The sequence below is a fragment of the Andrographis paniculata genome, unplaced genomic scaffold (assembly GCF_009805555.1).
Source record: "Andrographis paniculata isolate CXL003 unplaced genomic scaffold, ASM980555v1 Contig43END, whole genome shotgun sequence".
NCBI lineage: Eukaryota > Viridiplantae > Streptophyta > Magnoliopsida > Lamiales > Acanthaceae > Andrographis > Andrographis paniculata.
In genome coordinates, this window is record NW_026137577.1 from 1,382,730 (window position 1) to 1,403,251 (window position 20,522).

The 20,522-nt window shown below is 32.3% G+C and overlaps 1 protein-coding gene and 1 non-coding gene across 2 annotated transcripts; one reads left to right on the plus strand and one right to left on the minus strand.

Moving 5' to 3' along the window:
* Positions 1–7,702: 7,702 nt before the first annotated feature.
* TRNAS-GCU (transfer RNA serine (anticodon GCU)) lies at positions 7,703–7,791 on the minus strand. Its single transcript has one exon. It is a non-coding gene; the product is annotated as a tRNA-Ser (tRNA).
* Positions 7,792–14,531: 6,740 nt separating this feature from the next.
* Positions 14,532–20,387, plus strand: LOC127251275 (serine/threonine protein phosphatase 2A 57 kDa regulatory subunit B' beta isoform-like). Its single transcript, XM_051274912.1, has 3 exons — positions 14,532–14,802; positions 15,018–16,316; positions 19,765–20,387. The coding sequence occupies exons 2-3, from the start codon at positions 15,186–15,188 to the stop codon at positions 20,089–20,091; spliced, it is 1,458 nt and encodes a 485-aa protein (XP_051130869.1). The 5' UTR covers positions 14,532–14,802; positions 15,018–15,185; the 3' UTR covers positions 20,092–20,387.
* The last annotated feature ends 135 nt before the right edge of the window (positions 20,388–20,522 follow it).

A 20,522-nucleotide genomic window follows, 5' to 3' on the forward strand; every position in this document is an offset into this window, starting at 1 on the left:
AAAATAAAAATAAAAAGTTAAAAATTAAAAAGAGGTGGGGGGAGGGGGGCTGGAGCCCCCTTTGCCCCCACATACATCCGCCTCTGTTCGTAGTTGTTGGTACTACAAAAAAAAAAATAGTATATTTGTAACGAAATTATATCCCTAAAGTTCACGTAGCTAACGTAATTTCATCTCTAATTCCGCCTCTAGTGTTCTTAGTAACAAAAATGGTGGATTTAAGAACAAAAAAACTTTGTTACAAAATTGATATTTTCTGAAGAGGCTGCCGAAGAAGACATCCGAGAATACGTCACCACCGTGTTGTTGCATCTATTACATTGCTGTTTGGAGAGCGACTGAGTCGAGAGAGGGCCGATGTCTACTGATCAAGCTTACTACTACTGCAGGCAGCAGGTCTACATATTTTTTTTAATGATCATAATACATAAATTTGAAAATAAACTAAATTAAAAAATTCAGTTTATTAAAAATATAATAATATAATACCAATTTCGTCCCCTTTTAATTGACATATTTTTTATTTTTATTTATTCTATAATAATTGACGCATTTCTATGGTATAAAATTTACAAAATCAAAACATGTTTAATTAATATAAATAAAATTTTATTATTTAAAAAATGATATTTATATTCTATAAATTATATTATTGCCATATAAATTTTAAAATATTTAAATACATATTCTAAACTTTTTTAATAGAATATATATTAAACTTATTTTAAAATTACAAATATTATGAATTATTTAAAAATAATAAACTAATACAATAATTCATTATTGTTATTAACTAATTAAACATCATTGTTATCCATATTGCTAATTGTTACGGAACAGGGGGAGTATTATTTTTTATGTTTATATTTTTTAAATATAAATAATTATTTTTTATTTGATTAATTTTAATTATTTCGGTATTGATTATATTTAAAATTTTAAATAGTATATCTATTTTTTTTAAAAAATAATTATGCAATTTCAAATTTTAAATAAGGATATTACAATATATTTTTTAATTATAAAAAATTATTAAATTATAAAAATATTCTTTTGATGAAATAAAACTACTACCACATCGTCGACACGTGTCGTTTGAAACGGCCCATGGCTGTTGGTGTCCATGGTGGAACAAGATGCCATGATCAATCTTTATTAAGTGGAGTGTATTAAATTATTTATAATGATTATTTATACAAAAATTATATTTTATTTTTGAATTAATAGCTAATTTCAGCAGCATTTTAGATAAAATTTAATAATTTAATATAATAATTTTATTAATATATATTTTATATTATTTTATAATTATTTAATCTGTTAAAATAATAATAAGAATGATAATTTTGGTAAAATTTCTAATAAAAAATTGATATAATCTAATATATATCTAAAATTATATTCCAAATTTATGGTATTTTGTTGGATTGGCATCCAAAAATAATTTTATTTCTGTTTTTTATTTCAACAATTATGATTATTAATGACTGAGGGTATTATAATTTTTTTTGTACAAAAGATACTATTTTGTCGTTAAATAGAATTTTGAATAGACAGATATGATGTGGGAGTTCTTTTCATATATATATATATATATATATATATGAGAGGTTAGAGTATCTATTTATTCATTCCTATTAATCTTTAAGCCGCATGCGTCAACCCTTGTAGATCAAGCGGTGAGACATCCCTTATTTGAAAAAAAAAAAAAAAAAAAAAACCGCATGCAGAAGTAAATACCTGATCAGCTTTAATGTCCATCAGCTCAGCTCCCATCAATCGATCGATCTTCAAAGTAATTAGTCCATGGAGGAATTGGATCTCGCCTCAAGCCTACCGACGGCCTTCGTATATCTAATTCCCTCTCGATGATGAAAGGCGCTGGTGATTTTATGTCTTCCAGTGGCTACGATTTCAGGTACCCTGTTCGAAACTGGAATTTTCGAGGCCATAACAGTTTCAATTTTGACGCGCTTCCTACAAAATATCTGAATTCATCATCAACATCAGCAGCTGGATGCAGTTCCACAAACCATCCTGACAATTATTATCTTCGCAAGAACTCATCCTCTTTTGACTCGCCGTGGTCCTTAATTCATCTGCAGCTATGGAGGGAGCATCTAAGATCACGTATGAATGTGGAGGCCATGAGTTCTTACGGTGACGAATCCTATAGAAGAAGTTGGAGGCGGGAGATCATAAATTCATTGGAGTCATCATTGATGCGCTCAAGCATGATATCCACAACTTAATAGTACATCAAGTCGCCAATTTTGTTATGCGCAAATTTTTTGAGGTTTGCACTGAAGAACAAATGTTGGAGTTGCTTGTTAAATTGCTAAGTTTCGACTCCAAACTCGTATATGTCTGCTTAGATTCATTGGGGTGGGTAACTCATTATATATATATATATTCAATTCAATTTCATTCTTAATTCAATTCTTTAGTTTCGTTCAATAACTTTTTTATATATATGTTTATTGCGGAGTACAAGTTGTGCCAACATTGCTGCGTAATCTGAAAAACTGGAAACAAGTATTGACGGTGACATTTGTTTTCAGCCAAATTATTGTCCATCTCACAAAAAATCCTTACGGTCATACTGTTATTATGCACTTGCTGGAGTACTTTTACTTCCAAGAATATAAGGTTTCTGTTACATATTTTTAATCATTTATTAATTGTTTTAGTTCAAATTAATTACTATATTAAAAAAAGTAGAAATACTATATCTTTTTGTGTTTATTTGTCAATTATAGTTTTTTATATGCTTAATACAAATGTGTATAAGTTGTTGAATATTATTTGTAGAGTGAATGTGTTTGTATAAATGACCATTTAATACTCATTTGATTTTCAATTGTATTAATAAATGAATTAGTTTAATTTAGTTAAGGATGATGATATTAATAATTATATGATACATTTAATTTAATTTACATATATTTATTGAGGCTTTGGGGAAGAATTCAGTCAATATTTGTACCGATAAATATGGATGCTCCTTTATTCCAAAAATAATTTTTTATGTCGATGTTATTGGTGATTTCTCTTCGTGGAAATTTCTCACTTCTACGGTAGCAAGACAAGCACTCCCATTAAATGAAGATGAATATGAGTATGTTTCTCTCCCTATATATATATGTATTATTTAAATTTACTAATTTAATGGATATTTAATTGGATAGATCAGAAATTATGTTATACAATACTTAGTGGAGATTGGGATACCCGATGTAACAGGAGGGTTGACTCGTTGTTGGAGAGATTTGTGTCGAGAGACTGACTTATTAGTTTGCTTTAAGGGTGTTATTGTCTTTATAAAATATAGAATATTGTTAATTTGAATGTCAAAGATCGGTCTTGTCTTTTATTTGTTGTCTAATGAAATTCTTATTATTGTAACAATCCATAGCTTATTGATATTATTGAATAAGTATTCTTTATAATTTCAATAAATAGTGATTGTCTCTTACACACAACATCAATTATTACTGCAATATATTTTGTATATTTCCACTCAATAACATACGAACAAATCCTTTTTAGAGAATATAAAACTTTTATAATTGAAAAAAATCTAAAATAAAATAAAGAACATTGTATCCATCAAAACCAAAAATATGAATAAAAATAGTTGAAATAACTGAAATTTTAACATCCTTTGTAATATTATAATATCGCTATCCTATAAAATTCATTTTGGTGAAAACAAAACTATTCCCAATTTGTGACAATTTGTTGCTAAAAATTAAATATAATTAAAAAGGAACAACAAAAAGTTACGGAAACATAATTAGCAAACATAAAATAAGTGAAGAGGACTGCTCGTCCATCGCTGTTGGGGCATGTTGCCGGAGAAGATGACCGGAGTCGTCTGAGGAAATGTTGCCGCCGTGTTGCTGCCGGAACAAGAGCCGCCAGATCTGTTACTACTGCTGCCGGTGGCGATGCTGGCATGGAACGACGAGATGCCTGCGGCGGTTGTTTGTCGAAAATGGAATTGCCGTCCGTAGCTATTGTGTTTAGGGTATCCCGCATTGGAAAATATTTAAAAACTTTCTAATTTATAAGAGTAAATGACTATTCTGTAAACTGTTTTTTTAGTCCCGTAACTGGACCGCTTATCATTTTAGTCCCGTAAGTGGAGTCTGTCGCAAATTAGTTCCATAAGTGAAAAATTTTCATTGTTTTAATTAGTCCTCCGGCGCTGGAGATGCCCGCGTGGCTCGCCGGAGGTGACGTGTCTGTCAGGTGTCCCGTCAGGTCAGCGACACCTGGCGGACACGTGGATTTATTTATTTTTTTCATTTTTTTAATTTTTTAATTTTTTTTTAATTGGACCAAATAAAAAAAATACAAATAAAATTAAAAAATAAATTAAAAATAAGTTTTAAAAAAATTTTAAAAAATAAAATAAAAAAATAAAAAATGCACGTGTCCGCTATCGCAGACCTGGCAGGATACCTGGCGGACACGTCACCTCCGGCGAGCCACGCGGGCGTCTCCGGTGCCGACTAAAACAACGAAAATTCTTCACTTATGGGACTAATTTGCGACAGGCTCCACTTACGGGACTAAAATGATAACGGGGTCCAGTTACGGGATTAAAAAAATAGTTTACCCTTCTATTTAATACCAATTGATTTTGATACGGAGTCTCGGCCTTCCTAACACATTGAAAGTAATCGCAATCATCATCAATCATCTTCGTCTCCAAATTGAATCTCTCGTTTGATTAATCTTGAGTTATTTGGTTTTCTTTATACTTTCTAATTCATTATAATAAATTCACTACAAAAATAAACATATAATTGGCAATTTTATCCAATAAAATGATTATATCCCTAGTCAAATAGGAACATATCATGATCAAAATTATTATTAATACAAAAATTCTATTTTAATTTTCTCTTCTAATAGCTAATTAATGTAATAATATTTGATTTTGGTGCGTGACCAAATCTATTTTCTTAATTTTTAAACTTTTTAATAAAAATAATTATATTAAAATTCCATTGCATGGAATTTTAAATTTTATTACTAAAAAGTCTCCCATTTGTAGGGTTTTGAACTCTTTTTTAAAATTCCATCATTTTAAATTTCATTATTTTTTTTTAAAACTAAATATGAATTTCATAAACTTTTAAATCTAAATCTACAAAATCCTATTAAATCTTTGAAACAAACAGGCCCTAAATATCATTTATCATAAAAAATCGATAAAAATCAATAAAACTGTAAACCCACTAACTCACTCGTTAAAACAGTAAACCTATTAAACCCACTGACCCATTGTCAAAAACTGTAAAAAAAAACTATAATATGCCTAAATAATTCTAAAATACCCTTTCCGTCCCGCCCACAAATGATTTCTTTTTCTTTTTTGGTATTTCATAAAAGATGACACATTTCTATTTTTAGTAAATTTATTCCCCTCAAACATACTTTAACAAATATAAATCAATTTAATTATATTTCTAACTTTTACACGCAGTCCACTCAAAATCCTTGACCCATTGTGACTCGGTTGGTTGTGCTGCACCGGTGAAGAGGGAGTCCTTCATCTTCTGAACTTTCACGGTCAACAAAGTCCCCTTGATTGCCTTCAAACTCGTCAGTACTATATTCATTCTCCTGGCTCCCACTGTCTTGAGGACCCAATGAATTTTTGGTTCTGATAACATCATTATCAAACTCAACATGTTCTTTCGCAACCTTCGGACTTTCTGTGCTTCTGTCTTTGAAAGGTTCAGCCTCGTTGAACGTGGCATGCTTGCTTCTGACAACCTTTTTACTTTCAAAGTCCCATAGCCGATGGTCCATCTTGTCTCCTCCGTACCCAACGAAGGTGTATTTTCTGGCTTTGGCATCTAACATATCACCATCTCTTGTCGGATCATAACCACTGCATCTGAACACTCTTAGAGGCTGTTTGGTTCAAGGATTTGATGAGATTCCATGGGATTTGGATTTTAAAATCCTATCAAATCCATGTTTGGTTAATAAAAAGGTGGAATTTAAAATGATGGAATTTGAAAAAGGGGTCTAAAATCCTACAAATAAGGGATTTTTTTTGTAATGGGATACACCTGTTACTTTTAAATCCCATTCTTGAAATTTTAATTTTTACATTTATATCCTCTTATAAAAAATATAATAGTATTATATTTATATAAAAAATTAAATAATTTTAACATTAATTATTATTTAAATTATATAGTTAATTAAATTTATATTATTTTTTTTAATAATATTTTTTAAATAAATTAATAAATTCATTGTTTAAATTATTATTTATTATAAATTTTATTTGAATTATAAAATTACAGGGACGACCATAAGTCGGGTTCAGTCGGAACTGATATTCATCCCAAATATATATTGTTAAATGCGAGATTCAAATTGGATCCGATTACACTAGATCCGACCGAGACTATACCCGGTAAGACTTGATGGATCCGAAAAATCTTTTTTTTTTTTACAATTCTTAAATTTTAATTTAAAATTACATATTACCGGATCCAATGTATATTAAAATTAATGTATTTTATTAGAAAAATATTATAATAAAATAATGAATACGTTAAACTCAAAAAATATTTTTAATATAATTCTATTATTCGAAATTATTTTTTGATATGTATGGTTGATATATTATTATTATATTACCCTGATCATGATCCGGATCCAAGCTTAATACTTAAATAATTGGACTCAACTTCAAATAAATAGGTCGGGCTCGGTCGGGTCTCGAGTTTATGCGAATCTATTGTCATCCTATAAAATTATTGATATCTTTTCAATTTATATTAATAATAAATTAGATGTTTAATTTGTCAAAATAAATAAAATTCATAAGAGGGCAATTATGTCATTTAGTAAAAAATCCAAATCCACGAAATATAAATCCCACCACATTTTACCAGCCAAACATAATCTGGGATTCCAAATTCTAAATATAATAAATCCCATCACATATAAATCCTCCTAATTCCACAAAAAAAGTTCATGAACCAAATAGCCCCTTAACTGTTCATACTTTACTGCTTCCCCTTTACACTCTTCTTCGGGCATCTTGAAACCCAATGACACTTATGGTCCTCGGTTGATAAGATAGGCAGCAGTGTTAACTGCATCGGCCCAGAACACCTTTGGAAGTCCAACATTCAGTCTCATGCTTCTGGCCATCTCATTCAGTGTTTTGTTCATCATTTCTGCCACTCCGTTCTGCTGAGAAGTGCCTAGGACAGTCTTGATCATCCAGATCCCGTGTTCAGCACAATATTCGAAGAACTCTGTGCTGATGTATTCACCTCCATTATCGGATTTCAAGCACTTCACCTTCAAGTTTGTTTCTAATTCAATAGCAGACTTCCATTTCTTAAGGGGTTGTTTGGTTCAAGGATTTGGCAGGATTCCGTGGGATTTGGATTTTAAAATCCTACCAAATCCTTGTTTGGTTACAAAATAAATAATGGAATTTAAAATACTGGAATTTTTAAAATTGTTTAAAATCCTGCAAATGAGGGATTTTTTAATAATAGGGGAGCTTGCAACTAGAAAGAAGATAGGTCGGTCAAAGAAAAACAAGGCGCAACGGGCTCTCCGCTCCTAGTCACTAAGTAGTGCTATTCTGTCCTCCGGGGGACTCCACCAAGAGGTTCTTTCTCTCACGCCCGCCTTACTTTACTTCGGATGCCGGAGGAAATGGGATTCGAACCCATGATACAATCTTTATTGTATGTCGATTTAGCAAACCAATGCCTTAAACCACTCAGCCATCCCTCCAAGTTCTTGATCGGAATTTGATGTGCGGTTGGTTGCCTTTGATGTAGATTTGATGTAGAAAGGCTATCTGATCCGATCAACGGCCGCCTAAGCCGTAGCGCGATAGCGCGCGTACTCTTCTTCTATGAGCGAGACTCTATCCAATCTCCCACTCCTTCCTTGGGCGACGACTTCTTTTCTATGAACAGTACCCCTATTACTTTTAAATCACATTCTTGTTGTATTTTGATTTTACCTTTATACCCTTAAAAAAAACCCTATTTTTTTTCTCATTTGACGACGTGTTTCTTCTTCTGGCAGAAGTTTCTTCTGACTTTTTGTGCAAATGCGTCTTCTTCTTCTTCTCGCTTCTTATCATCATTTTTCTCCCACTGCGATTTCACTTCACCGGATTCCAATTACAGGTATACTTTTTTCCTTTCTTTCGCATTTCTGGAATTGCTCCTGGGGACCGTTCTTCTTGTTTCTTGTCGCAATTGCATTTTCGTCTCCTTTTTCTTCTTGTTCGCTGTTTCTTTTCCATCTTTCATCCCACCGCCATCTTACTTTCACCGGATTCCGAGTACAAGTATAAACTTATTATCGTTTTTTTTTCTCTTTTTTTCTTTTTTTTTACGTTATGCGCCGTACTTCTTTTTTAATTTTAATTTTTAATTTTTTTTTCAGTAAATCGCTAATAATACTTCTTCTATATTTTTTCTTATCTAGTATTTTCTTTTTCGATTAATCGACGCTGCAATAGGTATGAATGATTTTTTTTTATTCCAAATTTTTTTATTCCAATTTTTTTTTAATTTCAATTTTGTATTATTCCATGTATTGTATTTTTATTTTATTTTATTGTTTGTTTGTGTTAAAAAATATTCTTTTCTTTTCTAGTTTTATTGGTATATTTTTATGGTATCTCATTGTATATATTTTATTTTTATTGCAAGATATGCCTCGATTAAGTTTAAGCACACGCAATCGTAAAGAAAGAAGAATGGAAGATTACATGGAATCTTGTTATGCAGTTTCCATGGTTGTAGTATTCTTCATTTTATTGAGTTGGATATTAATCATCTGAAGGAAAAAATATAAACCTAGAATTTCAAACCTTTCTCCGAAGATTGATCGGTACCCGATATTGCATAGGCTTGTTTATGAGAGTGATACGCTAGCCATATCAGAAATTAGAATGAACCGGAGGTGTTTTTCAAACTGTCAGTATTGGAGAACAAGTAGCTATCTTTCTTCATATTATTGCACATAATGTAAAGAATCGAACAATAATTAGTTGTTTCTATCGTTCTGGTGAAACCATTAGTAGGTATTTTACTCGTGTTTGCAATGCGGTATTACAATTACATTCACATTTGCTTAAAAAACCGGAACCGGTTCCTGAAAACTCAAATGATTCGAGATGGAAATGGTTTAAGGTAGATATGTACTTCTTTATACATTTTTTTAACCATAATTTAATTTTTGTAAAAATAATTAATAACACTTTTTTGTATTAGAATTGTCTTGGGGTGTTAGATGTGACATATATAAAGTGCTTAGTACCTCTTGAAGACAAATCTAGATATAGAATACGAAAGAATGACATCGCAGCAAATGTGTTAGGGGTGTGTTCTCAAGATATGTTGTTTATTTATGTATTATCTGGATGAGAAGGATCAGAAGCTAATAGTAGAGTACTTCGGGATGCTCTTATTAGACCTCACGGATTGAAAGTTCCAAACCAAAGTATGTATTAAATATAATTTTCATAATACAAGTTTAGTCAGTGTAATAATAATTAATTAATTAATTAATATTATTATTATTTGGTTGGTGTTGGCTATACAAATGGGAAGGGTTTTCTAGCTCCTTATAGGGATCAAAGATATCATTTGAATGATTGACATGATGGATACCAACCTACAACAACAAAGGAGTTTTTTAATTTGAAGCATTCATTTGCAAGAAATATTATAGAACGATGTTTTGGGATTTTGAAAGAAAGATGGAAGATTTTAAGTGACAGATCATTTTATCCCATTCAGTTAAAAAATAGGATCATTATGGCATGTTGTCTTTTCCATAATTTTATAAGACAAGAAATAATCATTGATCAATTGGAAGTTATGTTCACATTGGATGAAGGAACATGACATGATGGGGATGAAGAGGAGGATAATATAATTTTTATTGATGCTTCAAACGAGTGGACTGCATTTAGAGATAATTTAGTTGAGTCTATGTTTCAAACTTGAAGAGCTTCCCACTAATTTTGAATTATTGTCTTCCTATATTGTTTGTTTTTGTTTTGTTTTTTTTTTTTTTTTTAAAAAAACTATTTAAGTTCATATTTCTGGACTTATATTCGTTGCAATAATACTACTTCAAGTACTACTTTAGTAAGATTGCAGTCCATACATGTTTCTTAACATTACAAGTTTTGCTATTCAAGTAAGTGTTTATTTTTATCTTATTTCGGATAATACTGCATGCTATTGTTTTTATGTATTTCTTTGAATTACTTAATAATTGTTACAGTTTGCTATATATGTTGCTAGTAGGATTATTTTAAATATACTCATGTATATTGTAGGTATGACGAGTGAAGGACGAAGCTATCGAAAAATATTGAGGAAATAAAACTTGTGGAGGCTTTGGTGAACATGGTCAATGGTGGTCAATATAAAGCTGACAATGGCTTTAAAACGGGATATCTAGCATATTTGGAACAAGTACAAAGCAAGAACTACCAAATTCAGGTTTGTTGGGTAAACCTCATATTGAATCAAAACTAAAAGTAATGATAGAGATTGGCAAATTGTATATGACATGCTCAATGGATCGAATATTAGTGGATTTGGCTACGATCCAGTTACCCATTGTCTGGTTGTTGAACTTGAGGTTTGGTATGCATATCTTAAGGTAAAAAAGTTAAATAATTATTGTTAGCTATGGAGAATTACTATATAATCATGTGGTATGAAACATGTGAATAAAAGAGCTAAAAAAATGGCAAAGCAAAGTGATTCCTTATTATGAAGAGTTGTGCATTGTATTTGGAAAAGACAGGGCTCAAGGAAATGATGTTCGAGATTTTGTTGAGATGGAAAAGGAGGCTGAAAAGGAAGAAGAAACACAAGAGTCTGATGGAGATTCTTTTGAAGTTGTAAAACCAAGTCAAAGTAAGAAAAGAAAAAGCCTAGTTGATCGTATGATCGAAGTATTTCAAGATACAATTATGCTTCTTGACGGTGGAATTGAAAAAATGTTTGATACACTTAGTAAGGGAGTTGAATGAGAGGAAGACTTTGATAATAAGCGTTCTATGATCACATCAGAAATCTCAAAGATGCAAAATTTGATTACAGTTGAAAAATTCAAAGCATGTAAAAAATACAAGCTGATATTGAGAAGGTCAAATTGTTTTGGGATATGGATGAGGCTGACAAAGAGGCTTATGTCAAGTATATTTTGGAGCAATGAATGTTAGGTATCATTTGAATATGAATCTTTTTTGGGTTATTGTTTTGATTGGGTTGCCATAAGACTATTGTGTTGGTTAACTAGTTTATGAATTATAATGAACTATGTTTTAATACTTGTTCAGTTGATTTGGGAATCTATATAGACTCGAATGTCTTGAAATATTACATTATTGTGGCATTTGAATGATGGTATTGTGATGTTATTGTTTTTTACGTCGGCTTGTTGCATTTGCTTAGTTTAGTTGTATTAAATTGAAGTGTTTTAGATGAAGTGGTCATCTAACAAATTTTAAACACTATGAAATAAGATGCTCTCAATTCATAATTTTGCAGCTGCCCATTTTTTAATGTTAATTATTTGATTTGATTTGTTTATTTGAATGTTATTTGATGCTCTCAATGCTAATTATGCAGAATGATTTGTTTTTGTGAATATTAATTATTTTATTTGATTTTTTTTAATATTATTTGATGCTTTCAATGCTAATTATGCAGGAAGATTTATTTTTGTGAATATTAATTATTTGATTTGATTGGTTTTTTTTTTGTTATTTTATAATTAAATTGCATATGCTATTTAGAAAATTGATATATGGGTTTATTTTATCAAAACAAATACAACTTTTTGGGGGACAATTATGTTATTTTAAATATAAAAAATCCAAATCCTTCAATTAATTTGTAAAACAAACTGAATTTGAGAAATATAAGTCCCGAATAATATTACTCACCAAACACATGATATGATTCCAAATCCTAAATACAATATATCCTACTATAAAATCTCAATCTCATAAAAAAAAAGTCATTGAATCAAACAACCCCTAAAAGTATTGAAAACTTCAGACTTGTTTTTAAGGAAATAGACCCATACCTTTCATGTTGAATCATAGATGAACATTATATGGTAGTTTGATCCGCCAAAGGAAGAGAATGATGTTGGTCCATAGACATCAGAGTGAACCAGTTCCAACTTTTGAACTTTCAATGTATGCCCCGTCTTTGTAAAAGAAACTTTTTTTTTCTTGCCAAGCACATAAGGCTCACAAAACTCGGAATCCACTATCTTTAGATCCGGAAGCTTTCCTCTTGTGACAAGCATTTTCATTCCTTTTATGCTCATGTGGCCAAGTCGTTGGTGCCATAAAATAGACGGACTTTGCTTACTGGTTACTGCATTCGCTTCATTTTCAGAGACATCGACCATGTATAGAGTGACTCTCTTCTTGCCTCTAGCAATTACGAGATTGCCTTTGACGACTTTTCGTTGCCCTCCTCCAAACGTGACGTTATATCTTTGATCATTCAGCTGCCCAATGGAGATGAGCATTTTCTTAAGACTAGGGATTACCCTAACGTCCTTCAACGTCCAAATAGTGTCCGAAGGAGTATTCAGATCTATCTCACCAATCTTTGTGATGCCAAAGGAGTCGTTATTAGCCAAACAAACTTTAACAAAGTTACATGTCCATAGATTCTTCATTGTCTTCGTGCTAAAAGTAGCATGGAATGATGCATCAGAATCTATAATCCACGACTCAGTTGAATTCTCAACACAACAAATGAGTGCATCGTCTGAGCTGTCTGTAGTGGCATTCACCTCATTTTGCTATGACAGTTTTGAGAACTGATTTCTAAAGTGCCCATACTCTTTGCAATTCCAGCATTGAATGACCTTCTTTGGCTTTAACTGACCCCTCATTCTGGAATTTGATCGTTCTCTGCCATTCCCATTTTTTTTCTTTCTTCCCATTTTTTCCGTGCTCAACATGGCGTTTGAAGTTTCACCAGAGTTTCGTTTTCGTATATCCTCTCCAATGATTAAGTCATGAATGCCTTCAAAAGTGAGTTTAGAATTTCCTGATGAACTACTAACAATTGTGACTGTTCCTGACCAACTTTCTAGTAATGAGGATAACAAGAGCAAAGCCTGAACTTCATCGTCAAACTTAATATTCACCGACAACAACTGGGATATTATAGTATTGAATTTGTCTATATGCGAAGTAACAGACACATATTCTTTCATTCTCGTATTCACCAACTGTCTTATCAGAAATACCTTGTTGGAAGCAGATGGCTTCGCGTACATGTTTGTCAACGTCTTCATCAACCCATATGCGGTAGTCTCCTTCAGAATGTTGAGTCCAACGTTTTTGGCTAGCGTAGATCTGATAACTGACAGGGCTTTCTTGTTAAGGATTGTCCATTCATCGTAGCTTATCTTCTCAGGTCGTCTTCCTGTCAAAGGCAAATCCAGATCCTTCTGGCAAAGCAAATCCTCGACTTGCACCTTCCACCAACCGAAATCTTTTCCGTCGAACTTATCAATCTTGGACTTTTCGTCCCCAGACATGATTTAATCATGCAAATATGAATTCTGCAATTTGCGAGATGCGTCAGATCGGATCTATAGCGTGCTGTTAGCGATCAGGGCTGCTGAGTAGATTGGACGACGCTGCTGTGGGATCTGACGTGCTGATGGATTTGACGCGCTGACAGGTCTAACACATTGACGGATCTGACAGGTTTGACGAGTTCTGACGCTGCTGTTCTTGAACAAGTGTGACTCGTGCAAGCAACCTCACTATAATATCACTTGTTAGGATTAACTCTCACACATACACAAATAAGAAAACATAACACAAATATTTACGTTGTTCAGCCGATACGAATTATCAACCTACGTCCACGGGGGCAACCAAGAATTTTTTCTTATTACTTCAATATAAGGCGAAACAGATTTTACAAGTACAAGATGAATATTTAAACACTGTTTAGGGTTAATAACAATTGGACCCAAACTCCTAAGCCATAAACGTATTTATAAACTAAGTTTAGAGTTAATCACAATTGAGTCAAACTCCTCTTAAGCTTATTAGGCCTACACTTGACAAAGGGCTCTAAAAATTTATGAGCCCGAGCCCAAATAGACTAAATACATTAAAGTTGGACTCAGTTTATTAATTAGGATTAATCACTTAAGTGTTATTAATTTCAATCATCACAGGAATTAAATTTTTTTTTGTTTTTCTAAAACAAAATTTTGGTAATATGTAATTAAATACTTAATTATTTATTTTATTTTATTTTTGAAACTATAAAAATCTGAAAACCCGGAGTTAAATAAAACCTAGAAATATTGAATTAACAAGTCCACAAGTCCAAAAATGTCTACTTCCATTCTTTGGAAAAACCATTTACTAAAATAAATATAAATAAATTAATAAATAGATAAAAGCAAAATAATAAATTTGAATAAGATGCCCTAACTCTTCTTCTCTCTCTTCCTCGTCCACACTTTTTCTGGTCGGCTGTGCTGTGGACTATTATTCATTCATTCGCCATTCCCACTTCCTTCAAACTCCCATTTCCTTGCCATAACCGCTCCCTATTTTCCATTCATCGCAACTTCAGTTTGACTCACTGCCCCGCGATTCAGCACTTCTGCTGCCAGGACTTCGCCGGAGCGCCGACCAATTTCGCGATCGGATATCATTCTATAACTGCTTTCGAATTTCGAGAGTCGATGTTAAATTTAAAGGTATCCTTTTCTTTTCTTGCTTCGAATGAATGCCTGATTTGTGGATTTACTTTTTGTGCGTTTCTGAATAAGGTTTTGTTAGTTTCAAGGCGTATTTATCCTTTTTTTTTTTTTTTTTGTGAACTTAATTGTTAGGTTATTTTGGACTCGGATGGATCTCCATTGTTGCTTGCTTATTGATTGTGCTTAATTTTGTTACTTTTTCTGCGTTTCAGCGGTGAAAATTGATCTGCCAACTGGTTTTAGGTTGTGTAATTCCTTTGAATAGTTAATGGAGGAACTGAATCAGATGTGATTAACAGTTGGGGATAAGCTGGGCAGTAGAGTGTAGAGAGCAGTTTTGTGTGTGTGTGTTTCAAGAATTGACTTTCTTGCAAATAGAAATGTTGAATAAGTTCATGAAAAGAGGGCATCGAAGATCCATGAAATCGGAAGCAATCGAGCCTCCAATACCCATGTCGTCTACATCTGCAGTGACTGTTAATCACGCATCCCGACTATCTGCTTCGGCGCCGCAACCGATGTCTTTCGCAAACATTCCACAAAACAAAGGGACAGTCGAGGTCCTGCCGCTGTTAAGGGATGTCCCGATGTCAGACCGGCATAATATGTTCATTCGCAAAGTGCAAATCTGTTGCGTCATCTTTGACTTTGCCGACACAATGAAATCCATACGTGAGAAAGAGATCAAGAGACAAACCCTTGCTGAGCTTGTGGATTTGGTTCAGTCGGGGTCGAGTAAAATGAACGAGATTATGCAGGAGGAGTTGATAAAGATGATATCCGCGAACATTTTCCGGTGCTTGCCGCCTGCATCTCATGAGAATACGGGATTGGAGGCGGGTGATCCCGAGGAGGACGAGATGTACATGGATCCTTCATGGCCGCACCTCCAGCTCGTATATGATTTGCTCCTAAAATACGTGGTTTCAACTGACACCGACACTAAGATTGCCAAGAGATATCTTGATCATTCATTTGTCCTGAAGTTGCTTAATTTATTCGATTCTGAGGACATGAGGGAGCGTGAGTATCTAAAGACAATACTTCACCGGATATATGGGAGATTTATGGTTCATCGACCCTTTATAAGGAATGCAATAAACAACATCTTTTTTAGATTCATATTCGAGACAGAAAGGTACAACGGCGTTGGTGAGTTATTGGAGATTCTTGGAAGCATAATAAATGGATTTGTAATGCCGATGAAAGAAGAGCACAAATTGTTTCTTGTGCGAGCGCTCATTCCACTGCATAAGCCTAAATCCATTGCGTCATACCATATGCAGTTATCGTATTGCATAACCCAGTTTGTTGAGAAAGATTGCAGATTAGCTGATACGGTCATTCGAGGGATATTAAAGTATTGGCCTGTAACGAATTGTGGGAAGGAAGTTCTCTTCCTTGGGGAATTGGAAGAGGTTTTGGAGGTCACACAATCTGCAGAGTTCCAGCGTTGCATGGTTCCTCTATTTCGGCAAATTGGAAGAAGCCTCAATAGTTTCCATTTTCAGGTTTGAAACTTTATCGATGTGTTTTCATTTCATTTGGGACTAATGCTTTTGAGCTCCGTTTTCGATTTTTTTTTTTTCTTGATGTTCGTTATCATTTTTTTTTGCTTCAGTTAGTTCAGTTAAAGTATAATCCTTATTATGCATGACGTAATATACTGAAATAATCATATTTCAAGAATGTGCGGAACAATGATGTTGATAGTGATCAACTATTGCTTCTTAAAATAAAATCAGATTAGAGACATTGCTTATCCCTAGAACTTGCTCGATCATATTACTAATAGTATTATTATTATTGCCCCTGTCGATGTTAAGCTGATATGAGACTTTTTTCCGCATAATATGATTACTCAACCTTTCAATAACTCTACCTTTTTCTAGGCTGCTTTTATTTTTCATGAATAAGAATGACGTTACAATCATTAAGTCCTAGCTTCCAATTTATGCTGGTTGATGATGGGGTATTAGAAAATAGTAAATAGTTATTAATTGGTTGTTGGAAACACGTATAGATTTGGTAGCATGTGATCAATCTTGTTGACTGATAAAATCATGAATGAAAATATTATAACTTTGACTGTAGGAATTAAATTTAACGCACCTTTTTCTATCTAGTTGTGTACTTATTTGCCACAAGTTTTGTACGTTTATTTGTATGCTTTACAAAAGGTGTAAGGCTTTTAACAGTCTTAACAATTTGTGTAGGACTTGTTTAGATCGTTGTTGATGGAGATGTCTTTAGATGACGTTTAACCTAAAAAATATGAATATTTGAGAAACTTCAATTTGGTTGTGTTAAAGCTTACCAACTTTAGAATAAGTACTTTTATAACGTTATTTAGGACAATAATCATGGCTACACAGAGTTTATTGTAAATATGATATGAGATCGCTATTGTGCAGACAAGCCTTAGTTTGTTGTTGATGGAGATGTCTTTTGTTAGAAAAAGATTGAATTGAAGTAGGTTTTTAATGTGATATTAGTAGGTATTTGATTTGATGTGTAGAAATGTAATATTTAATTTGAAACTAGGTGTTCAATACAATGTTTTATAGGGGATTTTTTATTTTTAATTTTTCGGTGACAATACTTCTAAGATAGGATTGAAAACACAACAAACAAACTCTAATTCATTTGTGCATATAGGATTTGCTTTTTCCATATGGGTGTGTTTGCTCGAGGGTTCTGGATTTTGGGTTGGGATTTGAATAGTAAAAATTTTGAATTTGAATAGCTGTATGATGTGATATAATAAGAATTGATATGATGTTTTGAATGTAAAATTGATTTTTAGTATAATATAAAAAATAAAAAATAAATGTTTGATTTGATTTTTTTGAGGGAAAATTTTTTGGGAATAATAGAAATCCCACAAAATCCCTCAAACAAACACACCCATAGTGAAATCATGAGTGGAAGGACCATAGTAACAAATTAATTAATCTTGTGTTCAATCATATTATGGACACGAAATTCTCAATAATTCCAACAGTTATTGAACACTAGAATTTAGTTACAGTTTTCAACTGGAACTCTTGATTCTAAGTAAATTGATAGTAGCTATCCATTCATAACACATGGGCTTAAACAATCACATCCTGCTGCAAAATCTTTGGCATGAAACTCGAAAGCACAGAACCTCACAACAGAGGTTGACTAAAAGCTTAAGCCATAGTTGTAATAAAATTCTCATAATATAAGACATAGTCAAAATACAGGACATTCTAATTCTAAAAATGAATGGTACTTAGGGTGTGATTGGTAGAGAGACTTGAGAGTAGAGAAATGAAAATATATATATATATTTTTTTTGTTTGTTTGAGTAGAGAAATGAAAAAATATATATATATATTTTTGTTTGTTTGAGTAGAGAAATCAAACTTGAGAAATAAATAATTTTCATTTATATTCCATATTGTTTTTTTTTAAAAAAAAATTGTATTATTTAATTTTTAATTTTTAATTTTAAAATTATATTATTTCAATGTTACAAAGTATTTAATTTTTATAATTTTTTTAAAAAATAAAAGTAAAATGTAATTTCTCAAAATGTTGTATCTAATTTATTATTTAAATAAAAAAAAGTCACCAAAAATATTTATTTATGGATTTTCGCTAGTTAAAACTCTCTCTTGCCCAATTAATCATTAACTTTTGATCGATCCATCCAGGTAGCTGCAATTTTTTTTTCATTTGTCAACTGAATTCTCTTTTTTTCCAAACAAAAGAATTAATTATCGTTCTCTATCGAATTCATTTTATCTGCAATTCTGTTTTCTATTCTCATTTATCTGTAGTTCCAATTTCTATACCAAACGCCTTTTTATTGAAATGGAAATAGTGGCCTTCTAACACTTAAACTATATAATTTACAAAATCCCAAGCCTCCTCCACATTGATGCTCAACCTAGCACCATTTGTAATTGTGATCCAACCCAATCCACTTCCTACTGCATTTTTTTATAGGAATATAACACATCAGATCAAGTAAGTGAATCTAGCCCGAACAATGCTCACTCTTATGGATTGAAATGTTGTTCCACCAGAAAAGAGCCTGTAGATATCAATTTGTTTATCATTGCCATAGATGTTAAATTATATTTCTAATATGCTTATGTTACGAGCATATATTTACACACAAAAAAGAGTTTTTTTAATATATATGTATTTATTGTTTAAGAGAATTATATTACAAAAATTTAATGTTATGTTCATGAATATAAATTTATGTTTATTTACCTTACCTTATTAGTGAACTAACTGTGTTTGTTTAGTGTTTACAAACAAACTAAGTTTTAATTGAACAAACACGATTCCAATAACAAATGTCTAAACTTGTCTGTATATATAAACAAACTGAACTCGAGCAATCCCTTCAAGAACAACCCCGAAGGCTGTGTTTGAGTCTATTTATGATCGTTCATATACTCCTGACCAACTCTTGTATGCATTTAGGTTTAATCTACATTGTGTTTTAGATGACGTTTAACCTAAAAATATGAATATTTAAGAAACTTCGATTTGGTTGTGTTAAAGCTTACCAACTTTAGAATAAGTACTTTTATAACGTTATTTAGAACAATAATCATGGCTACAAAGAGTTTATTGTGAATATGATAGGAGATCGCCATTGTGCAGACAAGCCTTAGATCGTTGTTGATGGAGTGTCCCTATTTAATTTTAAAAAATTTCGCTATAATTTGAGAATCAGAAATATTTTTTGTATGCACGTCGCTCACAAATTCAATTCATTGGTCAAAATTGCAATACAATATAAGTTCCCCTAAGGTCAATTTCTGAATGTAATTCCTGTAAAATGAAAAGCTCATCCCGATAACAATGGAAAGTGGTTGGCTGGTATCCTGGCTCCAAATTAGTTGCAAAATCTGATTTAATTTTATTATCTGTTTCCTGAATTTATAGAAATTTCCTCTCTCAACATGGCAGGTAGCTGAACGGGCTCTTTTCTGGTGGAACAACGAGCACATAGTAGGTTTAATTGCTGAGAATCGGCACATTATTCTACCACTTATATTTGATGCATTAGAGAAGAATATCCGTAGCCACTGGAACCAGGCAATCATCGGACTTAGCTCCAATGTCCGAAGAATGTTTCTAGAGATGGACCTCGATCTATTCGAAGAGTGTCAGAGACAGCATGAGGAGAGAGAAGCAAGGACCGGCGAATTAGAGGAGCGGCGTCAGCTGACTTGGATGAAACTTGAGGAATTTGCCAATGAGGTAACTGGCGAAGACCCCATGGTTCTTGTTTAAAGATTTATCAAATTTTTTATTTTATTTTCTTTTTGTGGATTTGAAAATCGTAACATGACTTCGGGTATGAGTGAGGCTTAAAAGATATATGGATAATGAGCCGGAGCAACATATGGAGTAGCAGAAAAAAGTTGGTAATGGAACTGTTACATATTGTTCGTTTCGCACTGTGTTTTCTTTCATTTGTATTTTTTTTCTTTTTACTCTTCTGATGTCGCGATATATGTTTATTGTGATGATAAATTGACATTAGTAGCTTTCGTAAGGTGAGATTATATTTTACATGGTTCAGATCATCCCGACCCTGTTCCAAAAATTCCAGTCGGAATTTTCTTTTGATGGAACTGAAGAATAATTCTTGGCTTTGTAAATATTGATTCGATTCATTCTTGTTTGTACTGAATGTGTGAAGTTTTATAATCTCTTCGATT